The sequence below is a fragment of the Moschus berezovskii genome, chromosome 28 (assembly GCF_049115385.1).
Source record: "Moschus berezovskii isolate FMDL1 chromosome 28, NW_MosBer_1.0, whole genome shotgun sequence".
Taxonomy (NCBI): Eukaryota; Metazoa; Chordata; class Mammalia; order Artiodactyla; family Moschidae; genus Moschus; species Moschus berezovskii.
This window is the reverse complement of record NC_142487.1, coordinates 8,740,529-8,766,785: the sequence shown is the minus strand read 5'-3', so window position 1 is coordinate 8,766,785 and position 26,257 is coordinate 8,740,529. Positions and strand designations below refer to the sequence as shown.

The 26,257-nt window shown below is 41.7% G+C and overlaps 1 protein-coding gene across 5 annotated transcripts in view; it reads right to left on the bottom strand.

Moving 5' to 3' along the window:
* ARHGAP28 (Rho GTPase activating protein 28) overlaps positions 1-26,257 on the bottom strand; it is a 143,435-nt gene that overhangs the window by 14,711 nt on the left and 102,467 nt on the right. For 4 of the 5 annotated variants that reach the window (XR_016036671.1, XM_055417174.2, XM_055417176.2 and 1 more), the window contains exons 6-15: positions 25,590-25,679; positions 20,767-20,851; positions 18,173-18,315; positions 17,549-17,714; positions 17,360-17,451; positions 14,211-14,288; positions 9,129-9,291; positions 3,699-3,781; positions 636-833; positions 175-288 (exon numbers count right to left, since the gene is read on the bottom strand). Coding sequence is in view for 4 of the 5 variants with exons in the window: in XM_055417174.2 (XP_055273149.2) it covers positions 175-288; positions 636-833; positions 3,699-3,781; positions 9,129-9,291; positions 14,211-14,288; positions 17,360-17,451; positions 17,549-17,714; positions 18,173-18,315; positions 20,767-20,851; positions 25,590-25,679 (1,212 nt within the window). In the remaining variant the exon portion in view is untranslated. The remainder of the gene's footprint in view (positions 1-174; positions 289-635; positions 834-3,698; positions 3,782-9,128; positions 9,292-14,210; positions 14,289-17,359; positions 17,452-17,548; positions 17,715-18,172; positions 18,316-20,766; positions 20,852-25,589; positions 25,680-26,257) is intronic. The other variant, XM_088833360.1, reaches the window with a different exon arrangement.

The window sequence follows — 26,257 nt, the reverse complement described above, 5'->3', positions numbered from 1 at the left end:
TGCCAGAGCACTCTGTCATGAATGCAGTTTCCACAGTGTTTACAGTCACAAGAGCGACACTTTGTGAGATCATAACAACTCTGCTTCTAAATTCCAGGCTACTTTGTGCATCGCTTTGAGACATAAAAGCCTGGGTGGTCACGATATTTGTGAATTTATTTATTGTCTCATTACCCCTCGTTCTATGGTCTTCCTCCTTAGCAGCTTTTTGACACTTGGGAGCGGCTTCTTTAACAACATGGTGGCTTCATTCATTCTTCTGACTTGAGCAATTAAGAAAGACGGAACCTGGAGAAGAAACAGAGCTTGAATAGAAGGAAAACATGTGGGCTGACCCTCCCTGGTAGAGTCTGTCTTCAGTTATGTTTACTCCTTCTGGCCACTCAGTATCCAGGAACCAGGAACTGTGGTTCTGTCCTCATAAAGATTAGGAAAATCTATTAGGATTCCTGTTTAAAGGAAAATATGTTTGGGCGCGAGCAGCCCTGTGGAATGTGAAAGCTGCCACCAGGAACCCGGGATCATGTCTCCCATCTCCCCCTGTGACTGAGGGCACTGCTCACTCACCAGCCTTTATGTTTCCTGGGTGCCGGTGGACACAAGAGGAACATCCAGGTCGTCACACTGGTACTCACCGTCCACAACATCTCCTGGTACTTGAGCATCAGACGGATGATGTGGGCAGCAGTGTTGGCTAAGAGTAATTCTTCACAGTCAGAATGTTTGCTTCTACTGAAGAAAAGATTTGGTGCCATGATGGTAGAAATGTTCCATATACTCATGCGGTTTTTTGATTCATTGGCAATGACTTTATTGAAGAATGTCATGAGGGCCTGATAAGAAACAGCATGGTGTCACACTAGTTGTAAATCATAAACAGGCATCGCTGATTACTGTCATTCATTTCTATACCCATTCACCAGGCCTCTCGAAAATGGTCAGAACTACAGAATGGCTAAATGTGTCATGTTTCTTCTTTAATTGCTTGCAGGTGTGAATAAGAAATGTGAAGAATTTATTCATTTCTCTGCTTCATAAAAGTAGCTCCATTTTTTTATGGAATTTGTCATATTGGGATCTCTATAAATAATAGTTTGCATTTTCTTATTTTCTTTTATCTTAAGCAAGTTTGACAGATATTAAAATTAAACAATAAACAAGGGAGAAAAAACACTACAGCGCAAATAAACATGAAATGCATTTTTCTGTGAAGGAGGAAAAGTAACTCGCTCTTAATTTAAGGCAATATTGTTAAAAATATTTTCTGTTTCCTTGGGAAAGAAAAATACATTTTAAAAAACTGAGCTTTAAAATATATAAGTTATGAAGTAAATAAGTTATGGGGATATAGCACATAGTATGATGACTATAGTCAATAATATTGTATTGCATATTTGAAAATTACTAAGAGAGTAAATCTTAATAGTTCTCTCAAGAAAAAAGGATTTTCTGTAATGGTGATGGAGGGTAACAAGACTTACTATGGTGATTGCTTTGTAGTGCATACTAATATCAAAACATCATGCTGTATATTTGAAATCAATATGTTATATGTCAAAAGTGAAAGTGACTCAGTCATGTCCAACTCTATGCAAACCCAAGGACTGTACAGGGGTCCAGACTGCATAGATTCTCCAGGCTAGAACACTGGAGTGGGTAGCTGTTCCCTTCTCCAAAGGATCTTCCCAATCCAGGGATGGAACCCATGTCTCCCACATGGCAGGCGGATTCTTTACCATCTGAGCCACCAGGGAAGCCCAAGAATACTGGAGTGGGGAGCCAATCCCTTCTCCAGAGGATTGTATGCCAATAACTCAATAAAAAATTTAAAAACAAAGAGATTAAAAAATAAAACAATTTAAAGAATAGCAACAACAAAATGAGTATCTAATTTCTCAGTTCACAAATATGTCGGTCAAAAAGCAGAAAACTTTTATTTTGGGGGTGTCATTTTTCTGCTGCTTTTCAGTTTTGGAGTGTTCAGCAAACCAAAGGGAAATGCTTATATGCCCTTGTTCTCACTTGAAAAAAAAAAAAGAAAGCTTGATAAAAGTTTGGCTGGGCTACCAACATATACCAGCCTATCAGAACTTTCTGAAATTCACCATGAGGGTTGAAATCCTAAAAGGAGATGCTCTTTGGTTTTCCAAGTTTGATTTCTGTACAGTATATGTAACATACGCACATACTAGTGATCACAGCTACTGTTTATTTGTGGGTTAACTGAGAGCCAGGTATTATTTTTAGTACTTCACATACATCCACTCATTTCATCATCACCCCAAACCCTGGGAGGTAGGTACTATTATTTAATATTAATATTGTTTTACAGTTACGGAAAGTAAGGTGGGGAGGGACTGAGTAGCTTTGTCCAGTGTTACATAAGTAAATGGCAGAGCCAGGATGTGCCCAAAGAAGCCTAACTCCTCAGCCAGAGCTCTTGATTTGCACAACGCACTAGCTTCATCTTCATTCCAGTCACAATTTACAGTGGAAGAGAGAGAGCAAAGAGGACGTTCTATTAGAAATGGGCTGAATTCTTCAGTCATTGCTACATCCTCGGTGATATGAAAGGGGAGATGACATTTTGACCCAGATATCTGATAACAAATTAATTTTTTTGGAAAGAAAAAAATTGTTCAGATAAAGGAAAGAAAACAAAGCTACTAAATTTCTAGCTTTTGAAAAATTACCAAGTTGTACTAGAAACAGACATTTGTATACTTCTGTCTATTCCTCATCTTGGGTGGAGGATGTAATACACTTAGCAGATGGTTTCACCAGAGAGGAGAAAAGCCCTTCACCAAGCTGAAATGTCTGACAGGAGGCAGCACGAAGGATCAGCTTTGTTTTCAGCATCGTGTTTACTGGCCCCCAAATGACGGGTTCTTTCCAATTCATCCTCACCTCAATTCACTTAAAAGAGCCTGAGCACCTGCTGTACTTATAACTGATTTCCTACTGTATGCAGAATCAGGATCAAAACAGGAACAGAAACCCTGATTTTGCAAATATAAAGAAATGAATCTGAAAGAAAAGGAGGAATATTTCAGATAAGAGACCTATGGAATATAATTCTATGAAATGTTCTAATAAAGGAGAAATAACTTTTCTCAGCTTAATTTTCTTAATCTGGAAAAGGTCAAGGTCCAATCAGGAGATCTCTAAAATCCTGATTCTATCATTCTTTAAATTGAATTATGGTAAGACATGAACATTCTAGAAACTTCATTTAAATCAGGGTTTCATTTACTTCTGATGTTACTCCACTTAAGCCTTCCATCTTGGCTTCTTCCTACTCCTAACCCTAGCCCAGTGCCTGGCACATCATAGACACTCAGTTTCTCTTAATAAATTGAATGAATGAATGAAACGGAAATGTTCAGAGAAGATTCTGGGACTCACATTCTTTCCTGGCTTCCTCTGGAGAACAGGAGGGGGTGTCAGGAAGGCAAAAGGCTTGCTGCAGGCTCGACAGTTGATAAAAGATTGGCTGGGCCACCAACGTATAAATGCCTATCATCAGAACTTTCTGAAATTCACCAAGATGGTTGAACTCCTAAAAGGAGATGCTCTTTGGTTTTAAGTTTGAATTCTGTACAATTATGTAACATACACACAGTTTTCATTTTTCCACCTGGGCTGTTTCTTCTGACCAGTAAGAGTTGATGGCACACCGTGAGGTTGATACAACCTACCTGGGCTGTGTCCCTGTTGGCATCAGGCAGTGCCATGACCATGAGGTGTAAGGCTTGAAACTGTACTCGGATGTGAGGCCCTCCTGACAAGAAAACAGAAATAACCACCACATGTTGAATAACGCTAATGCATCCTGACAGCATCTCTTGCTAACGAACACCTGGTGGCACAGGAAGGCCCTGACAGCTTTCAGTGGTAAAGACTCAGGTTTTGTGACCAAGAATGTGAGTCTGTTCACTTGGACAGGAGATGGGCTCTATCAACACTCTTTTAGCATCCCAGAATGCCAGTGCTGGGGCAGGTGGCCAATGAGACCCTCAAAATAATTCTGGATCAGTGTGACACTTCCCTTTTCAAAGCACTTGCACAGACCTTGCTTTTACTTTGATGCTATAAACAGTTGGCCTAAAGCTCGATTCAAGAGAACATAAATCTTATTTCCACATAATGAGGCAGCCAGGCACAATTATTAGGAACACAGATTCTAGAATCAGATTCAAACTCTGCATCGACTACTAAGTCCCTGAGTGACCTTGGGCAAGCTATTCAACCCTTATGCTTCTATCTTATCACCTGTAAAATGGGGATTGCCACTGGGCCCTTACCAAGGTTAAATGAGTTAATGCGTAGAGTGTTTACATCAGTGCCTGCACACAGTTACCTCTGTAGGTGTCATTATTATCAGTGACACTGACTTCAGATCTTAAAGGGATGTGGATGGAAAGCGAAGTGAAAGTCGCTCAGTCCTGTCTGACTCTTTGTGACCCCATGGACTATATAGCCCATGGAATCCTCCAGGCCAGAATACTGGAGTGGGTAGCCTTTCCCTTCTCCAGAGGAGCTTCCCAACCCAGGGATCGAACCCAGGTCTCCCTCATTGTGGGCGGGTTCTTTACCAGCTGAGCCGCAAGGTGGCCACAGCTGGATCTCTGGAGATTCTTGTCTATTTCATTCCTCGGCAGTGACAGAAGGTGTCGCCAGAGGGTTGGCATCCTACTCCTGTGTGCTCTCAATACTGGCTCTTTCCCCGTTTGGGGGAAAGGATTTTAGGAAAATCTACCCGACAACGGGATAATCCACAACCAGCTGTGCTGAAAATGGAGGGTAAGCTGGAGCATCCGGCTTCGCCCGGTTCTCTCTGTTTTCTCCCCGAAGCAGTCTCTTGGTGGGGAGGCCCTGGAGGGAAGCGTGCAGTTCTGTAATCCCTGGGGAGCTCTCAAATTGCAGGAAAATCTATCCGTTTACGGCTCAGTGGATAAAGGCAGTCAGCCGCCTACAGTTACTTGGCTTTACAGTAGTGGAAACACTCTTGTGATGAGTTCCTAGGTCACAGGAGGTCACGGGCACCCGAGTTAGGAGTGGATGACTGATGTGAGTAACCACGAAATGAAGGAACAGTTGGCAGGAGTATTTATAGCCTCATGTCATATTGCCCAGCAAATCCTCATGTGGATTTTTAAAAATTTATGTCAGATTTGTAAATAAAAATGACACAGGTCCAGGTTGTTTTTAAAAATGGCTAATGCATGCTGACGTGAGTTTGTCTGAATCACAGGCACCATCAGGAGCATGTCTCAGTATGAATGTTTGGGGACACAGAAGACTTGATTTTAATGCATATCTTGCAGGCTACGCGCTGTCCATAATTTTCTAATGCAACCCAGAAAGCCTCTGGAGGAAAACAATAGATGCAGAGGCAGGCTCTGTATTTCCATCAATTCCAGATAAATTACGAAATCCCCTTTAAGATTAAAAATCTAAACTGGCACATAATCCATTTTCATTTCCCTTAGGAAACCTGGCCCTGCACTGTTTTGTGGTTAATCGTTTTGCAGTTAATTCATTTATGGCATCCTAGTTGAGTCTTTTTTCCCTCCTGCCCTGAGGTCATTATTTTCCCAGAAAGTTATTAAAGTTTTCATAGAAGTATCTAAGGCTTGATTGATCAACTATTAGTCTTCTAATTTTATGGGAAATTTTTGGACCAAGTCTGAAAAGAGAAAATACAAAGTAGAAAAGACTATATTTTAGAGTAAAACTAGGGGTGGCTTAAACACACAGATGTCCACTGTTCTTCCCTTCAGAAATCTCATTAAAACTAGAGCTTACCCCAGGTGGGAAAAAGGCCATTTTCCCTGCTGGTCACAGTCAGAACTCTGGGTTTCCTGCAGGGTTGGCTGGAATCAAATTAATCACTGCAATCTAGTATTTTCCACTTTCAAAGTCACACAGAGAAACCTGGACCCTCCTGTGAACCTTCTCAGGATCTTTTCCAGATTCTCTCCCTTCCCTGAAGCACACTGGCTTCAACATCTGAATAGAAGTATGAAGAAGAACTAAATATTATTTCCTTCTTAAACACAATTCTCCGAACAGGTCTTACATGGGAGACTGATTCCTCCTTGCATAATTTCCTGAGACCAAAAGAAAAAAAAAACTAGAACAAAAAATCCCTCTGTGGCACCATTTGTTTTGATGAACTGTTCAGTATATATGCTGCAAATCAAGGTGAAGCTAAGACTTCTGCAGCCCAGGAGAAGCCCAGGACAGCAAACTTTACAGAAGTTCCTGTGTTTCTGACTTACAAATAAAGAGGTTCTGCTTTTGCCATGGCTGAGTAAGCTCCTTGCCAATCAACTCTCCTTAAGATAACTATAAACTCTGGGCAAAGTACAAAAAGCAGCCACACAAGGCAGTGGAGAATTGAACAAAAGCAGGCAGATTCAGCACAGGGCCGGACACTTAGAATTAGGGAATAGCACAAGGAGAGTGTCCAATTGCCTGGCTATTAGTCTGAAGTCAGGTCATAGAGAGCATGGCATGAGGTGGCTAAAATTCCGAAAGAAAGCCCCAGTCTTTCTGGCCTGAACAATGAGAGGGCGGGCTCAGGATGACCACACTGGGGAGTTATGGGGAATCCCAGAAAGGTCAAGAACAGAAGGCCCCGATTCTGGTTTAAAATCCACCCAAATCTTGGCTCACCCCATAAATCATGCATGTAGAGTAGCACAGGTAAAGATTAAATAACAAACTGTCTGCTTAAATACAAACAAAAAGCAAAACCAATCAAAAAACCCCATTCTCTGGAGAAATATTACAGAGTACAGGGTCTCCAAAAAAAGCCACCATGTTACAGATATAGTTTAAAGTTACTTGACATAAACAATGGCCCATTTTCAAGAGAACAGACAATCAACAGAGACCAACCCTCAGATGACCCAGATGTTAAAACTAGTTATGAAGTAGCTATCATACTGATAGAACTAGTAAAGTAGTTATCATATTGATAACTATGTTCAAGGATGTGAAGGAAAATAGACTTACAATGAATGAAAAGATAGGCAAGGTCAGTAAATAGAAAATAGGTATAAAGTAGCCACTGGAAATTCTAGAACTGGGAATATATTGGGTTGGCCAAAAACTTTGTTCAGAATTTCTATAAAATGTTATGGAAGAAACCTGAACTAACTTTTTGGCCAACTCAATACAATATCTGAAATTAAAAAAAAAAAAGAAGAAGAGAAATAGTTCTGTCTTAAAACAAAAATGCTACATCTTATAAAGAACAGAGACACTGGTCACAGCATGTCAATTAAAGCTTAGAAAAGTCTCTAATCAGTCTCTTCTCTAAAGACATAAAGGATTGTTTTACGAATCTGGTTTATTACATTTTAAAGATTGAGAACCAACTAATTTTCAGGACAAGTTTTGTCAAAAAACTTTAGATGTTATTATTTTCTTTCATTGTGGTTTTAAGGACTTGATGGTTCTGGCCAACCTGCAAAAGGTTGTAAACTGGCAGATACCAATAACACTTGTTATGCTCATGTAGTGTTTTAAAATGTCAATGTTTGGCTCACATTCTCAAATTATTAATAAGACTTTCATCATTAAAGCCTGGATTTTGGCTTTCACTCCTGCGTGGTAACCGCTTCAAGAACTGAGCAGTGGCCAACCCCTTTATATGGATATATCTTCTCAATCTGGCCACAGTCTCTTTCTGTCCATACAGAATCACCATTAACTTAGCAACCTTATACATATGTAGGCTGTGAACCCTGAATTCCTCAGGTTAGTAGTCAAAGACCACACTATGTAACCCCTTTCCACTTTTCTAAATTTCTCTTGTCACACCTTCTTGAATATTCAACCCTTAGGATGCAATTCCTTTCTTACTGCCAAATACAACACATGCTGTCCAGTTCCTATACTTTTTTATTCAAGTACCTCAGCTAAGGGCTTCCCAGGTGGTGCTAATGGTAAAGAACCCACTTGGCAATGCAGGAGACATAAGAGACACAGGTTCAGATCCCTGGGTCAGGAAGATCCTCTAGAGGAGGGCACAGCAACCCACTCTAGTATTTTTGCCTGGGAAATTCTATGGACAGAGGAGCCTGTTGGGCTACAGTCCATGGGGTTGCAAAGAGTTGGACACGACTGAAACAACTTAGCAAGCATGCACACATGCATCTCAGCTAAGTTCTCATCTATGTGACTTCATAAGTTTCAGAAACACTATCCGATATAGTAATTTTCAGAGACAAAATACTTTCTTGTTTCATGCTACATCATCAGATCTAGGATTTAAAGAAGGGAGAGAACTTATATTTTTTGAAGGACTCTTATATAACAGGCACTATCTTAGATATCTTCATTCAATATTCACAACAACTCTGACAAGTAGTTATTATCTGTAATTTACAGGGGCAGCCATAAAGCTCAGAAAGGCTGACTGCATGGTTAACAGACATTTGAGCAGGAATTCATATCTCAAGACCTTGGTCCTTCTACAACCAAGTGATTGTAGAGTGATTATGAAAAGTCACTCAGTCATGTCCAACTCTTTGCAATCTCGTGGACTGTAGTCCACCAGTCTCCTCTGTCCATGAAATTCTCCAGGCAAGAATACTGGAGAGGGTGGCCATTCCCTTCTTGAGGGGATCTTCCTGACCCAGGGATTGAACCAGGGTCTCCTGCATTGCAGGCAGATTCTTTATCATCTGAGCCACCATTATCTGTTCCGTTCCGTCGCTCAGTTGTGTCCGACTCTTTGCGACCCCGTGGACTGTAGCCTACCAGGCTTCTCCATCCATGGGATTCTCCAGGCAAGAATACTGGAGTGGGTTACCGTTTCCTTCTCCAGGGAATCTTCCCGACCCAGGGATCGAACCCGGGTCTCCGGCATTGGAGGCAGACGCTTTAACCTCTGAGCCACCAGGGAAAACCCTCTAAATCCTAATGACCAGACTTTAAATATAAACATGCAAAGAGATGACAGTTTACCATCAAACTCAATACTTCGCCAAGCATTACCAGGAAACAGCAAATGTATACACTTATGACCACATCGATTATGCATCTTTATTCTGCTCTGTGCCACTTCATTGACCTTGTATTTTATGCATTCATGTGTAACTTCTTCCACCTACTTTCCATTAGAGTGATGAAGGCAGGTATATATTCCACAGGAAAGAGAGAGGTGGGCAGTTCTCTGAAAAAGGCTTTCAGCATTACTGCAGCTTCTCTATGGCACATTTTCTCCCATTTAAACTTGTCAGCATTAAACTTGGCATCCAGTTCTTCACGGTATTGCTGAAAATCAAGGAAAACAGTGAGTTTACTACCTGATCCGCCTCTCTTCCTCTTTAAAAACTGTCATTACACAAACTATTTTTGTAATTAGATTGAAATGCCAGTATCTACTAAGCTTCTCTTTTTCAACACAACTGAAGAACTGAAATAGCTGTTTCTAATGTATTTTTTAAAAAAACATTCTCTAAAATCCTTTTAGAATAATGCTAATCTTAAAGTAATTTGCCATCTGTACAAATACAAAAGTTCTTTACTCAGATCATAGCTTCATTTATATAGTTTTGGCAGAATACTGTCTATCCCCACATGATAAATGCACTGCTAGATTTTGACAAAGCCTCTATTTCCTTTTTTTCCCCCCAATGATTCCTTCCTTCTGCCACCTCATCTTGTACTAATATTTCTAAATTCAATGAAGGATGTATGCCTCTTGGCTGGTTTACATACAGAATGAAAACTAATCCAACAAAGGAACTCTGACCTCACTGCAACATGCATACCCATGACATCTTCCTGGAGCAAATATAGAAGTTTCATGCCAAGATGGCCACATGTCTTCCACATGCCTGCATGCTTGCCCAGTCCTTTGTAAGGTTTGGAACACTGTGTTAATACTTTTTAAAAAAAATCACTAAATGTCCTTAAGTCGATTTGGGTTATCCATTTTAGATTATTAGCTCTTTGATGGCCAGTACCCCCCGGGCATTCTACTGCTCCCTGAACTACAGAGTTGACCAATAACACTAGGCAGTTACAGTCAGTTCCCCAACTGACAATAACTGCTTCAAAAAGGATACTTTAAAAAAGAAAACTGTGAAAAATCCTTAAGGCCTCAGTTTTATTCTCACGAGAAACCTAAGTCTTCAGCCTTGAACGTGCAAGAGAAGCTAGAGGACGACAAGGTGAGATTTATCTTCTCTGATGGCCGGGTGGAAAAGCGATCTGGGGGGGCGGGTGAGGGGCTCAGCACTGGGGAACAGGCTGGAGAAACAGAAAGCAGCCATTTGCATTTCTGGTGACGGGTAATCGACGACTAACCTGGGTGAGCAGTTGAAGGACAGAAAGAAGAGGCGGCATTTAAGAAACGCCCAGGAGGGAAAATTCTCAAAGAGTGCTGATGGGCTGAACATGAGACTCAGAGGGAGAAATAAAACCGAGGATGGCTCTCAGATTGCAGGCTGGGGTAATGGGCAGAAGGAGGTGCTGCTGACAAGAAGTGGAGGGGGAGGAGCCAACGTTTCCCTGTCCCACTGCCCTAAAGCCAAGGGGAAACTGGTTTTCAGGAAGCACTGGCAAGAGCAGGATAATTCTGATCCATTTCCACAGACCTATGCCACAAGAGGCTGGCTGAAAATCTAGGTGACTGTCGTTGAAACCTGCCAGTGCTTCCCTGTCACCTATGGGGAAACATGGCCCCAGGATTAAGGGCAGGCTCTAGAACCACACTCATAAAAAAAAAAATTTTTTTTTTTACTGTGATAAAAGTCATATAATATAAAACACACTATTTTAACCATGTTTAACTGTGCAGTTCTGTGGCACTAACTACATTCACATTGTCGAGCAACTCTCACCATCGTCCATCTCCTTAATGTTTCATCTTCCTATACTGAAACTCTGTCCCCAGGAAACACTTAGTCCCCTGCTCCCTGCCCCAGCTTCCAACCACCCCTCCACCAAACCCCGGCATCTACCAACGTACTTTCTGACTCTAGGAATCTGACTCTTAGGTACCTCGTATAAATGGAATCAAGCAGCATTTGTCTGCACCTACTGTATACTGGAATGCATTTTTAAGGTATAACCACATTCTTTAGGTGTTTATCCCAGTTCCACAATGGTCTAGTTGAAGGCCTGCATAAGTTTCCCACTGCATAACAGGGATATTAAAACAACCTCGCAGAGATTAAACTGGATAACACAGAGCTCAGGGGGTGGGGCATGCACACAGAGAGCGCTCAGTAAGTGCTGGCTGCATCTACCCTCCCTCGTCTCTGCTACAACCTCTAGCGTTATTACTATGGGAAACCTATGTGTATGTGGAGCGCTATTCGGGGAATAATAGCACCTCGTTCCATCTAGAGGGCCAACAAAAAGGAGGGGAAGGATGCCCTTCCTGAGTTTGGAACAGAGCACAGCGGAAGCTGGTGCAGAGCACAGCGGAAGCTGGTGCAGAGCTCCACGGTGTCCTAAACAAGGGACCGATGAACCAGGGCTGACTCTTCCTCACCAGAGACGGGTGGATGTTTAAACTGTTAATGAGGACGCTAGGCAAGGATCAGGAGCCAGGTCCTTAAACCTCGTCTGAGCAAATATCCAACCCGCTTCTCCTCCTGAGGTAATTTTACAAAAATGCAAATAACCCACCTTCAGCCTCAAAAAACCAGTTCAGGGTGGGAAACCAGCAGACCAGGTAACATCCTCACAAAACATTTAGAGCAGCCTCTGAATAATTGAAACGAGTCAAAAAAAGAAAGCCGTGCACGTCAAAGCAGTCTGCCTTCTTCCATAAAATATATTCCCCGGTGTGTGGCTCAAATTTCTGTCATTTATGGAAAAGAAAATTACTGGAAACACCGAGCCATTAAATTGGTTCCAAATGACCCGAGGCCTCACGTCCAGGCTGGGCTCGGCGGTTGGTGCCCTGTGAGGCTAAACCCGCAGTGTCCCCCAGGGATGCTTCCCTGTGAGTCAATCCAGGCTCTGAAAGTACAACCCACAGTGATACCTGAGGGTTAGAGTCAGCTACTTGGCACAACTTGACAATAATTATGAGGGAGATTTTTTTTTTTTAAAACTTTCTTTCCCCAAGCACATTTCTAGGAAAAAATAGTCTAACTGATGAAAACATTTTTTTAAGTTTCAAGTTTGAACAAAGGGAAGAAATAAAGACCCCTTGGGTTGTATCAAGTTGCAATGCCTTCCTAACAGCAGTATTCCCGTGTTTCTGTTCACTGACCCAGCATTCTTCCACACTGGCTTTCCTGGAGCTCAAACCACGAAAACATCTGGAATACATTTTTCGGACGGACAAGAAATGGAATAAATAGGCTGAAATTACATAAAACCAATTAAGGGCCAAAAGGGACTTTTACCTAATGTGGTTCAGGAATGTATGCGTCTATTAGAGCACGTTAAAGGAATTACTGGCCTTTGATAAGTACTTTTCAGTCAAAGATTAGCTAGAGAAAAGCAACGTGTGCTATGATGTTAAACTTCATACACACAAGAAACGTTGTGTAATGTTTTCTCCTTTGAATTATTTTCAAAAATAGAAACTTTAAATCATATCCATTATGCTCCCACTCTTCCCTATTAATGCTTGCGCACACACGCACACACACACACAGAATAAGTCAGTAAGAACATGTACAAATACAGCTTCCCTATTATGGAGGGAAGTTTAGAGGGATGGAGTCTGATTTGGTTTAGGAAACTTGTTCTCCTGACTTCATTTTGGTTTTCGGACTCTACAGATAGAACCACAAAGACTTAACCAAAAAGTGATAACTTTTGTTCTCGGATTTAGGACACATTTATTTAGAAGTGTATGTAAAAACTGCTCCTGTAAGAACTTGAAACAAAACCAGATCCCATCTAATAAGTATTAACCTTAAGGAGCCATTAGGAATTTTCCTGCCTTCCAAGTGAACCTGTGCCAGGGTTTAGTAATCTCTACTCCCAGGGAAGTCACGGGTCCCGGAGACACGCAGTGACAAAGTGTGGACCACCACTCAGGTCTCCCTTTAAAACAGAACTGGCTGTTCATCTGCAAAAACTCTAGGCGGTTGACTCCCCAGATGCTGGCACCTTCTGCTCAGCCTCAGGCCCTTCCCCAGGGTGGGGGCTGACAGGGCACAGGGTGATGGTCCCACCTGCACCTGGTCTGAGGCTCGACACCCCAAGTCCGCCTCCCCTGACTCTCGATCCTTGAGAAGAGAGGTCCGCCTGTAACCCTTTTCTCCTCCTAACTTGGTCCCAGGACCTGCCTTCTGGAGCTCCCAATAGATACAGCCTACTGAGTCTCAGTTTCCACCTTGAAAAATATCTCGTCATACTTCTATATAAGACTGAAATTTCTGATACAAATAGAATCTCCCAAAGCATGTGCCAAAATGAATTAGGGAAGAGATGCTTTCCCGCCTCTACACAATTCCTTTGAACAGTTCTGAACACAGTCAAGTTCCCTTTTCCCTCCCCATGAGGTTTTCTTTCCTCAAGGACTCATTGTTGACAACTGCTCATGTCCGCAGGTCCGCCCACCAGGGAGTGACCCAGGGCAGAGAGGGGCTCTTCATCTGTGTGCCGGCAAAGCGAATGGGCTGTCTTACTGGAAACTGATGAGCGAAGCTTTCCTTTAATTCTTTTCTTTGCTGAGCTGAAGACTTAGCCTCCATACAGAGGGAAGAAAGTAAAGGAATTCCCACTGCACGGTGGTTTTAGAAGTAGACGCTAACATTACCTTAAATGGAACTGGGTTTCAGAACTGCTGAGGGAGTATTTTAGTGGTTACAGCCATTCCTACAAATTCCTATAAGGATGTCCATTAGAAGGAAAGCCAGAGAATGTTTCTAAGTTTAAAACAACTGACAATGGATACCAGGGGTCATCAAATACTGGCTCAGTGAATTCTATGACGGAGAGAAACATAAAAAAACTGAAGTGTTTAACCCCCAAAATGAATGCAGTGGTTTTTTGAGAGTGAATTGATGTGTTCTTTCATTGCTGTTCGCTTTTTACTGTTGTTTTAATTTAAAAGAATGCAAAACTCAGGATCACGGAATAACATTTAGTCATAGGTGTTGAGGAATGCTCTACAGCGCCAAGTGACAGAATCAGAAATGATGACAACACCCACGATGCCTGCGTGAACTATTTAGCTAGTTGAGATCTCTAACAAGGAAGATGATATTTGGTACCTTGACTTTGGCAGTACATCCTGAAAGTCGAAATATCCCTTCGGATTCCAGACCCGATTCCTCAACTTTCTCAAAGAACTAGAAAGCAATGATACAAGACAGAAATAAATACCTCCATATGATTATGAGCATTTAAAATAACAACGATAATGAAAACGATACATTACCAAGCATACAGACATGCCGGGTACTTGAATGCCTAGTTAAACATTCACACTCTCCTAGGAGGTCAACACTAGCCTCCTATTGGCAAATGAAGAAATAGAGACTTAGGGTTGTTTTTCACTTTCCCAGGGTCATCCTCAAAAGCGACGGCACCAACTCTGCTCTTAACCACGAAAGCACACTGCCCGTCAAATATTTTAACATCTGATTACTGTATCTTTCTGCAGGTCAACCAGTAAGCCAGTTCAGTTGCTCATTCGTGTCTAACTCTTTGCAACCCTATGGACTGTACCACACCGGGCTTCCCTGTCCATCACCAACTCCCAGAGCTTGCTCAAACTCATGTCCATCGAGTCAGCATCACCAACCAGTAAGAAAAGACCCTAAATTACTATCATTAGTAATTATACTATTGCCGAAGAATTGATGCTTTTGAACTGTGGTGTTGGAGAAGACTCTTGAGAGTCCCTTATACTGCAAGGAGATCCAACCAGTCCATTCTAAAGGAGATCAATCCTGGATGTTCATTGGAGGGACTGATGCTAAAGCTGAAACTCCAATACTTTGGCCACCTCATGAGACGAGTTGACTCACTGGAAAAGACTCTGATGCTGGGAAAGGTTGGGGGCGGGAGGAGAAGGGGACGACGGAGAATGAGATGGCTGGATGGCATCACCGACTCTGTGGACATGAGTTTGAGTGTACTCCGGGAGTTGGTGATGGACAGGGAGGCCTGGCGTGCTGTGATTCATGGGGTCGCGGAGAGTCGGACACGACTGAGCGACTGAACTGAACTGAACTGAACTGAGCTAAGTCACTGGGCATGCATGCAGGCTCAGTTGTGTCCAACTCTTTGCGACCCCTGTCCATGGAATTTTCCCAGGCAGTAACACTGGAATGGGCTACTGTTTCCTTCTCCAGGGGATCTTCCTGACCCAGGGATCGAGCCTGTGTCTCTTGCATCTAACCTGCACTTGCAGGGGAGTTCTTTACCACTGCACCACCAGGGAAGCCCAAGACACTATAGGGCTTCTCAAAATCTGGTCAAGGAATTCGAAATTGTAAAGGCTTATCTGTGTCATGGTAATGGTGATGCTTTACTGTTAAATAATAATAAACACTAACACTGATTGTGCACTTAGGGTGTGTCAGACAACATTCTCAACACTTTACATATATTAATGCACGTGACCCTCACAATAATTCTATGGTGTCCCCATTCTCCAGCTGAAGAGACTGAAGCATGGAAGGTGTAAAGATTTGCCCATGTTCACATAGCAGGAGCAGGATTCCAAGTATCTGCTATTTTCCCTTCGAGAAATGATGACGCCTGGAACTAAGGCAGCTCCTGCAGGTGTGAAGAGAAATATTTAGGGGAGAAGAGACTTCTTCATGAGAAAAGCCTCTACCCCCAGGAGTGGAAGAACAATGCCTCCAGCTGTCTGACAAGAGCACCGCTAACCTCAGCGGTACCCAGAGTGAGCCTCTATTGAGGAGTTAGTATGAGACGAACCCAGGCAGTATACTGTGCACCTTCTGCGCGCTAGGCTTCTGTACCTACGCAATAATACAAACATGTGTTGAATCTTCTCAGTCAGATTTTTATGCATTTTCTTCAGACTGTGTCCTTTTCCTAGAGGAAAAAGGGCACAATAATGGTTCAACACAAGGACGGAAAGGAAATCTTAGCGTCACCATGGACTCGCTTCCTTTTGTATCTATCTCTCGCTGGCTCTGTGTTTCTGGGCATGTTATCTCACCCCATAACGCCTCAGTTGTCTCACCAGTAGAAAGCAGATGACCACAGCGACCTCCTGGGGCTCAGTGATGATCAGGTGTGATAGGACACAGAGATCACACGTGGCCCAGTGAAGGGCGGCGCCCTGTGGATGCACACACTGGGCGGTCCTTGGCATCCTCTGGACCCCGGTTGCTATCCTCCCTGCTCCTATGGGCGGCCAGTCAGTCACCTGACTGGAGGAGTAGCTCAGTTTGAGGTATTGGTACCCAAACTGAGGAAGAGAGGAAAGAGACGTAGAATTGCTGTTGTGAATAAAGTATGTGTCCTCTGTCAGTACTTTCACATATCATTTAAAAACTGAATTTAAGGGACTTCCCTGAAGGTCCAGTGGTTAAGACTCCGTGCTTCCAGTGCAGAGGGTGCAGGTTTGATCCCTGGTCAGGGAACTAAGATCCCACATGCCACAGGGCGCAGTAAAAAAAACAAACCCAAAAAACTGAATTTAAAATTCAACAAGATTTGTATTTAGGGCTTGGAATTTTACTTGTACCACTGGACATCCCTGTTGAATAAACCAGTGTAAATTGTCGGCTATAAAAGGCGGGGCTTAAAAGCAAATGAGCCATCCGCCAGTGAGGGTCACTGAGACAACTGTATTGTTCAGACATCATTTTTACAACTTCCTAAACCAGAAATCTTCTTTGTCGCAACGTATACCTTCCCAGGCACTCTGAAAACACCACCAGAATAAGCTGATTTCTAGACTTTATTTAGCTTTGTCTGGAAAATTCATTTAAACAGTAATACACATACATCGTAAAACACCCAACCTGTGATATATCCCAGCAAATACATGTATGATTAATAAATGGACTATTAGTAATTAGCAGTCATCTTTTATCCAGGAGAGAATAATCATATATATACACACATACAAACATACAAATAACATTTTTAAAATATTGGAAGAAATATAACAGAAGAAAGCCATGTGACAGCATCTGTGTCTATAACCCGATGCTTTCTGGCTGGACAATGCAACAGAGGTCCTTAGCAAGGCAAACACACCCAGGTGCCTTGGATGTCACGTGGATGCAAGGAAGGAAGCTGAAAGTCACAGAAACCCGAGTCCTAAAGGGGCCTTCGTGTCTTTAGAGCTAAGAATATTCAACAGTGGGTTTAGGAACAGCATGCTACAAGCACAGAGCTCTGTGAACTCCCCAGTTATGTACATCGAACTCACCTTTTGTAACACAAGGGGAACTTTGACCCCAGAGTCTTTCCTTCGGTCATTTTCTAGCAGGACTGTGAGGGGAACGCCAAAAATCCCACTGTCTTCATTGTAAAACAGCCGGGAGAGAAAAAAAGAGTCAGAAAAGCACTGTCTTATTCCCATGTGTCAAAATGTTAGAATCAGAGTAAGTCTTAATACCTCGTCCTTTTACTTTCTCTGTTTTGTTTCTTTTCAGCTGAATTCGAAAGGCGTCAAAAAAGGCCGTCAATTCAATCAGAGAGAGATGGCGGATTTTCTTCATATCTTCAGCAGACAGATCTTCTGCTTTGGTTAGGCCAAATCTGGTTTTCTGAACAACAAATTTCTAAAATACATGTTGAGGATATTTATTTTTTTATGGCAAAGGAAAATTATTATACCTTCATTCAAAGGAGACCTGGACCTTTCAAATCTGTACAGCGTGACATGCTTGCTATTCACAAAAAAAGATCTCTGAGGCACGTGCTGCGCCACAGAAAGGTCATGAATATGACTGTTAGAAGCTCTGACGATCACAACTACACTAAACCAAACGCAAAACAGTCACCTGAAGTATATTATAATACCATCATCACAACTGCGATGTAAAGAGTGCAGGTAATTCCCCTATTGAAACTGGCTGCACGTGCTTGCTGAGACAATAGCCATCCTATCTTAAATATCAAAGTTAGGTAATTAAAAATATCCTTAAAAAAGCAAAACACACAGGAAGTGCCAAATAATCCTACTCTCATTTTGAAGACCCTGCCATTGCTATATTCTCCATTTCCACGTTTTACTTACGGGTAAAACATAGTCTTCTTTCTTAAAATCTAACTTCTTAAATCTGTTCCTTTTTGGAGCCTGTGTTAGTTTTTCTGAATATGATACTTCAAAGGACAGCTCTTCAGCTTCTATCGGAATGTTTTTTTCCAGATATTCATCATCTAAAGAACAAAGGATGTGGAATATTTAATATGTCATTTAATTGATCAATACCATTGACTGTAAAACAAGCATAAAATATTGATGAGTTAATCCACAAGCACATTAAAATGTTTACATCCCTGGAAAAGCATCAGACTCACCCAGAATGATCTCGGTTAAACAATTAATGTAGCGTCATCAGACTTCCATACAAACAAGCTTCTACAATCATTATGCGAACTTCCTATTTACTCTGATGTTTTTAATTTTAGATGTTTATGTCTCATGAAAAGCACTGAAGATTATTAGATTATTAGAAAGTCCATAACGAAATGTTTCTATGTACTCTTACACAATGACATCCATCCATACACAACACCACAGCTACTGGGGAAGCAAAAGCTTAAAGCAGAAGGAGGACGGGTGGAGGCCCCACAGAAAAGTTCTGCCTACTTTCACTCCTCTTGAGTTTTTATCCCGAACTGTGGAACTATGCCGCTTCAGATTTGTTCCAATCCAGTTTGCCCCTCACTGTGAGATTTGTTCAGGTGAATTAATCCTGATTCCTGTGACTCTGTCCTGGTTTTCTGGTCTTGGATGGTGCACCTTCCAAAGATGAATGGGTGACAAATTCTGTCCCCTATACCTGTTTCTCTCAAGTTTGAAATTAAGACAATAGATTACTTACCAAAAGCAAGGGAAATCACTTGAGTAACCCTAAATCTGTTTTTTGACTGAGTCTGGCTTGCCATCTTGTTTTATTGCCTGGCAAAATTGTTCCTATGTCATGAAAAGAATTATTTGACGACAAAAAAAGAACTCATCAGCTTTACCCTCCTCTATACTAAATCGTTGTCCAACTCTTTGCAATCTCATGGACTGCAGCCCACCAGGCTCCTCTGTCCATGGGATTTTTCCAGCCAGAATACTGGAGTGGGTTGCCATTTCCTTCTCCAGAGGATCTTCCTGACCTGGGGATCGAACCTGCATCTCCTGCATTGTCAAGTAGATTCTTTACCACTGACCTGGGAAGCCCGTCCTCTTCTATAAAGAGTAACTAAAAAAAGCCAAATAAAACGAAAGGAGCAACAGACAGAAATGACAGAAGACCTAGTTTGTCTCAATTAAAAGTTTAGTGGAGAAATCTGTAAATCAACAGATCTAAAATTCTAAAAAATAATATTGATTTAAACCACAACAAATGGATACAGTAAGAACTCAGAAAATAACAAGGCAAAGTTATGATTTTCACACATTATATAGAAGCTTGCATTCAACTCAGAGTAATAGTTAATTGTTAGATAAGACTCTAACTACTTGTTCTTCTAGCTATGTTTTAAATATTTATTTGGCTGTGTTGACTCAACTTGTGGCATGCAGGATCTTTCATTGCGGAGTGCGAGTGCAGTAGCTGCGGCACGTGGCATGTGGGATCTTAGTTTCTAGACCAGGGGTCAAACCTGCGTCCACTGCATTGCAAGGTGGATTCTTAACCACTGGACCACCAGGGAAGTCCCAAGACTCTAAATTCTTAAGGATCTATGGGCAGATTCTTTGGACAGTGGTGATTATACAGGCTGATGCGCCAAACCACTGGACTACTCCAAGTGGACTTTTACCTCTCAGTGGTACGATTCGAACTGAATAACAACATGGCAGAAAACAGAATGATGTGGAATAATTTATGGTAAATCCACTTTCTTTAATTTTTTATAACGGTTTTATTAAAATGTAATCCACATGCCCAACAATTACCTATTTGAAGTGCATCGTCAATGATTTTTAGCATATTTGCAGCATTGTGCAACCATTGATCAATGTTAAAGCATTTCATCACCTCAACTCATTTGAATTTTGAAGCAAATGCTCAAAGTATGGAACTCTGTTGTGCCTGAGAGGAGCATGTATCTTTAGGGGGATACACATATATCTCCAAAGATATGTATCTTTGGGGAACCATAAAACTGTGGCCTAAAGGGGATCTATTTCCTCCAAGGAGGATTTGAGATTCCATTCTGAACCCACGGAGAGTACCCAGCTCTCAAGTGGAGGGGGCCCCATTAAAAGTTCACCCTGTTATTTTGTAAGGAAATGTCACAAGCGTCTCTGGTGCTGCATATACTTAAGCATAACTAGAGATTTTTAGAAGCCGTCTACTTTCCGGCCTGCTTGATGCTGTTCGGCAGATCCAGGTTACCTATAAAAGAGACCCCAGACCAAAGGCACTACCTGAGTGAATAGTTTCTGAATGACACAGTGGTTGTCAAGGTGGAAACGATTCTGCTTGCAGTGTGACTACTGGGTGTGACAGGGGTGTTCGGAGGTAGAGGGAGCAGAGGTCTGGGCTGACAGAAATCAGAAAGGGGAGAAGAATACACACACACTTTGCTTCAGAAACCCACTGCTCACCGAATTGGAGCGTCTGCACAAAAGCAAAAAGACACACAGGCTGAGCAGGCTGTGTCACTCACCACTTGCTGCGCTCCGTGCTGACTGTCCAGGGTCTGCCGCACCGTTGGAATGAACTGGCACATCTGGAATGGCCTCCAGGATGGACTGTGAACCAAGGGAAGACGAACACAGAACAGTTCACCAGGAATGCAGGCTACCCTGCGCTTCAACCTGATTCATGTTGGGCAGTGCATTAGAACTACTTCACCAAAAAGCAATTCTTGATTCCATGAAGGGTTGGCATCTGATTTCCTTTGTTTTCTCACTCAGTTCAGACCTGTACAGCCCACACAGTTTTCTCAAGAGAACTAAGCCAAGGTCAGAATAACCACGCCTCCTCAAGTATTTGCTGGCATATGTTTTCTAACATGTAGAAATGACAAAACTTGCAGTCACATAGTTTGACGATTATGTTATCATTCTGACTTTTTAAAGAATTTTTGATGTGGACCATTTTTAAAGTCTTTATTGAATTTGTTACAACATTGCTTCTGTTTTTATTTTTTATTTTTGGACTGAGAGGCACATGGGATCTCAGTTCCCTGATCAGGGATCGAACCCGCATTCCCTGCATTGGAAGGCTAAGTCTCAACTACTGGACCACCAGGGAGTCACTGTACTTGTTATTCTTGATGCAGTTGGTCATACATTTTGGTCATAAACCCTCAGTCATGACATAACTAGATGGTTAATAGAAGGGATGCGGGAGCCAGGCTGCCTGGATTCTAATCCTGGCTCTTCCACTTCACATGACTTCAAGTTACAGAACTCTCTTAGTCTCCCTGGTCTGTGAAATGAAGATGATAAAATAACATATTTCAACAAGTTTTTATGAATTTTAAATGACTATAAATCAGATGGGACAACATCTGATGCACAGTGACTACGGTATGAGAGTTCAGTTCAGTTCAGTCGCTCAGTCGTGTCCGACTCTTTGCGACCCCATGAATCACAGCACACCAGGCCTCCCTGTCCATCACCAACTCCCGGAGTTCACTCAGACTCATGTCCATCGAGTCGGTGATGCCATCCAGCCATCTCATTCTCTGTCGTCCCCTTCTCCTCCTGCCCCCAATCCTTCCCAGCATCAGAGTCTTTTCCAGTGAGTCAACTCTTCGCGTGAGGTGGTCAAAGTATTGGAGTTTCAGCTTTAGCATCAGTCCTTCCAATGAACACCCAGGACCGATCTCCTTTAGAATGGACTGAGTGGCTCTCCTTGCAGTCCAAGGGACTCTCAAGAGTCTTCTCCAACACCACTACTATTAATATACTAATACATTAACTTCTTCACAACAAAATACAGAGGGATAATAACTACCAAAGGGTTCAGCATGTTTTCCAGTTATGTCCTCTCTTAATTAATTTGCTATTTTCCTCACTGTGATCCTGCCACACTGCTGCACTCCCCTGCAGTGTTATCAGAAGCTGGGTATCTATCTTCATAGAGGTTGGTGTTATTACTCAGATTGGATGCTGGTGGTGGTTTACTTGCTAAGTTGTATCCGACTCTTGCAACCCCAAGGAATATAGCCCGTCAGGCTCCTTGAGGTGGGTACTAGTAAAAACTTTACACATAAATTCCACCATTTCTACGAATATGAATTTTAATGTGGAAGTTATCAACCATGAGTACGCTGGGGGTGAAAATTGGCTACTCCATCAAGAATCCTTTATATGCTATTTATACATGTCAGTTCTTTTTTCCCCAGAACCTGGTGTTGTTTCTTTTATTCTCATATTTATTCAGCAATATGAAGTGAACTGGAGAAAGAAATGGCAACCCACTCCAGTGTTCCTGCCTGAGAAATCCCATGGACAGAGAAGCCTAGTGGGCTACAGTTCATGGAGTCACAAGAGTCAGAAAGGACTTAGCAGCTAAACCACCACCACTACAAACTGCACAAAGGAATCTCGAATGCTGAACTTTGTTTTCTCTTTTCCCTACTTTATGCCAAAGAAATGACATATCTTATTATGTAAACAGAATGAGAACGCATACCCAATTATTTTAACACAGATGCCCAAGTATATATTTGGTGGCTCTAAAAACTAACACCACAGAATAAAGATTACCCCCACAACAAAATCTTCAGAAACGATGTGGAACACTTTTCAGTGGTTTCCTTAGGTTTTCCTACACAGCAATACTTCATTAAACTTTGAAATAACTCATCTATAGTAGAGAATGCTCCTGAAAAATCGACATTCATGCTGGGCTTGAAGCTGATGGTTTGGGAAGCTTCAATGACTAAATGTCAATTTCATGATTTGTAAAGTAGAGAAGTGTCATCTGCTCCTTGGGTTTAAATGGCCTCCAGCCAGCCTACGGTATTGAACAAGGGCCTGGTCTTTGTAATGTAAATGATTCTGGGACTTTCCTGGGGGAAGAAGAAATTTAAATTGTGACCCTTGCTCTTCAGCTACTTATAATGAGGAGAAGAGAGTAACACTTATGGAACATTATTAAAACACAGTCCACTGCTAAGAATGAATTTCTACACTAAAATACAAGTGTTTACTGGAGAGCAAGGAGAGCAAGGAGGTGCTGCCCAAGAGGTCTCACTGAAGAGGTTGTTGATCATGTGCTGGAACTCAAGGAATGATGAAAAGGACTTACAAAGGCAGGGAGGTGGGTAAAACATTCAGGCCAGGCATGGAATTATAAATTCCAGGTACGGAAATCTGAAGCATTTCGGCTTCATAGGAGGATCAGTGGAGAGCCTGATTTGCCAGGAGTTAAGGCCAGGTAAAGGTGCTCAGACTCAGACTCACAAGGGTTAAAACACAGCAGAACAAAACAGACAGAAGAGCATTCTTTTCTTATGTATTAAAGCAGGAGATTGACTTGATGAAAATGAAAAGGAAGATCTCACTGCCAATAAAGGGACCAGGAGTTTTGAAACACATTGAATGAAAAGGCTCAGTGCTTGGTATTCATAGTTTTTTTTTTAATTCATAGTTTTAAAACATCCCTTTACTCACTAAACATATTAGTATTAGAATTTTAAAATTTTTTTCTAGTGATTTAAAAGTATTTCAAACATATATGCCACTCCCACTTGAAACAAATTTCTCTGGCTTATCTATAATGGATCCTGCCATCTCCCTACAATCCCAGACATGAGACTTTTCCACTGGGGCCTCAGCTGGTTTAAGAGAGGCAAAGACACCTGGCCATCAGGACTCACCCTGCTGCCCAAATCCTACTACACTGGGACTGCACAGTCAAGGCTGAGGGATTAGTATTTTAAATTCCAAGATGTAGAAGGTTAGCTCTATCTGCTTGGTGGTTTGGTTGCTAAGTCATGTCCAACTCTTGTGATCCCATGAACTGTGGCCTGCCAGGCTCCTCTGTCCATGGGATTCTCTAGGCAAGACTCCTGGAGTGGGGTGCCATTTCCTTCTCTAGGAGGATCTTCCCAACCCAGGAATCGAAACTGGGTCTCCTGCATTGCAGGCAAATTCTTTACCAACTGAGCTATGTGAGTTCCCTTAAAACTAGACTTTGACTATGGGATATTTCCTTCACGTTGAAGAATCACCACACCAAATATTTTTCATGTTAATTACTTAAAGGAGAAATTTATCAACTAATAGATGTTCCTCACTGTCCTGACTGGTTGCTGGGTTTTTTCCTCATGGTGTGAATCTATGTTTTGTAACTCCAGATACTAAAGCTGCCTGTGCTGGAGTCATTTCAGAAAACAAGGCTACCATATTCCTCTTCTGCACCTGAGATCAGAATGGAGAAATCTACCTCTTGTAATCACTTTGTGCCAAATTCCCCAGAGATGAACTTAAATAACTCACATTCATGGACGAATATGCAATCAATTTTGAAATTAAAAAATAACAATTACAACATCTATTCAAATGTGAATTTAAAGGCAATCCGATGACATCGCAGATTAAATACTGAATCACATCTGAAATTATAAACTAGATATTAAAGACAGTGAGAGTAATAAATTCCAAAAACCATGAGAATAGCCAAAATATTCAGATTACTTCTTAACCTTAAATGCAAGTGAGAATGTTTAAAAATAAATGGAATAGGTCTATAATCTAAGAGACTAGAAAAACTTGTCCAAGTCGACCCGAGAACGAATTAAAAAATAATTAAGATTAAATAAATTAATATGATTTATGTTATATTAATTTAATTTAATAGAAAAAGTAGGCTTAATTAATTAAAGGTAGTAACCTAAAAAAAAAATATTGCCCACACAGGCAAGTATTTACATTCTGATTGACATAAAAGACATAAATCTTAGGAAGAAAAAAGAAGTAATAGCCACCTGCACAGAAAATGTTAAAATTTCGCACCTAAATAAATATATTATATATAACTATATATATATGTACACACACACACACCAACATATACTAAACTGTATGTTTTGCTAGAACAAATATACATTATCAAATTCATACAAATTGGGATTGAAAGGAATATAACCCCCAGACCCTACCCACTGAAAAATTAATCAAAGCATTATGGCTACAATAATGCCAGGCCTTGGCATAAAACTATACCTAACAGTTTTTACAGATTATATATTTACATCAAAGAATAACAAATTCCTCCATGTTTGATCCTTGTGAAGAACACCGCATTGGCATTAATTCATGGAGTCCTTCTTCCAAATGAGATCTAGTCATTCCCCAGTATTTTAATGTGCCTTCTTCCTAATCATTCCAGGTTGGTGGGTCCACTGGCAGCTGGGGTTTCCTTACAATGCTAGCTGAAGTTCATTTCATCTGTTTGAAGAAATTGCTTCTTCTTGCCTTGAACCTGCAATTTTTCCCTGACACATAACTGTCCGGGCAGGTGATGACTTACCATGGAGCCACTCGTGGGAACGGTAAAACTCCATTCTTCATCCTGGGACCCATCTGACAGGGTACTACTATTGAGAGAAGCACCATCTGGCTAAATGGAGAAATGAGAGCACGGTTCTTACTTAGGCAAACGCTTTCTATCACGTTTGTGTGCATTCCACTACGTGTACATATGTAGATACATGTGGCAATACACAGAGCTGTGACCGCGGGCAGCAGGGGGAACTGCATCAGCTCCTCAGGGATTGTCACCGTGCCGGGCCTTCTGGCAGACCCTGGCCCCTACAGCAGACCCTGCTATCATCTGCCACAAACTCCGTCTTCCTGAACAATATCTTGGTTTTATTCCAGGGAGCTAGATGTTAGACCAAAGAATTTGATTTCCAGGCTTCTTTGCAGCTAAAAGTGACCATGTGACAAATGTGGTCAATGAGGTGTAATTTTACCAAAGTGCAATTTTACCAAAAGTGTTTTCAGAAAAGGTAAGTGTTTCCTGACTGAAAAGAGGAGGGTCAGCTGCTACATGTTTCATGGGTTCTGCAGGTGTCTGGCTCCAGAGAGGATGCTGGATGCCAGACATGGGTGGGTCTGTGCTGAGAGCATCATGTGGCTGCCCTGTCAGTCCTGGACCATTCCTCACAATCATCTCCATGTGAAACAAAGCAACTC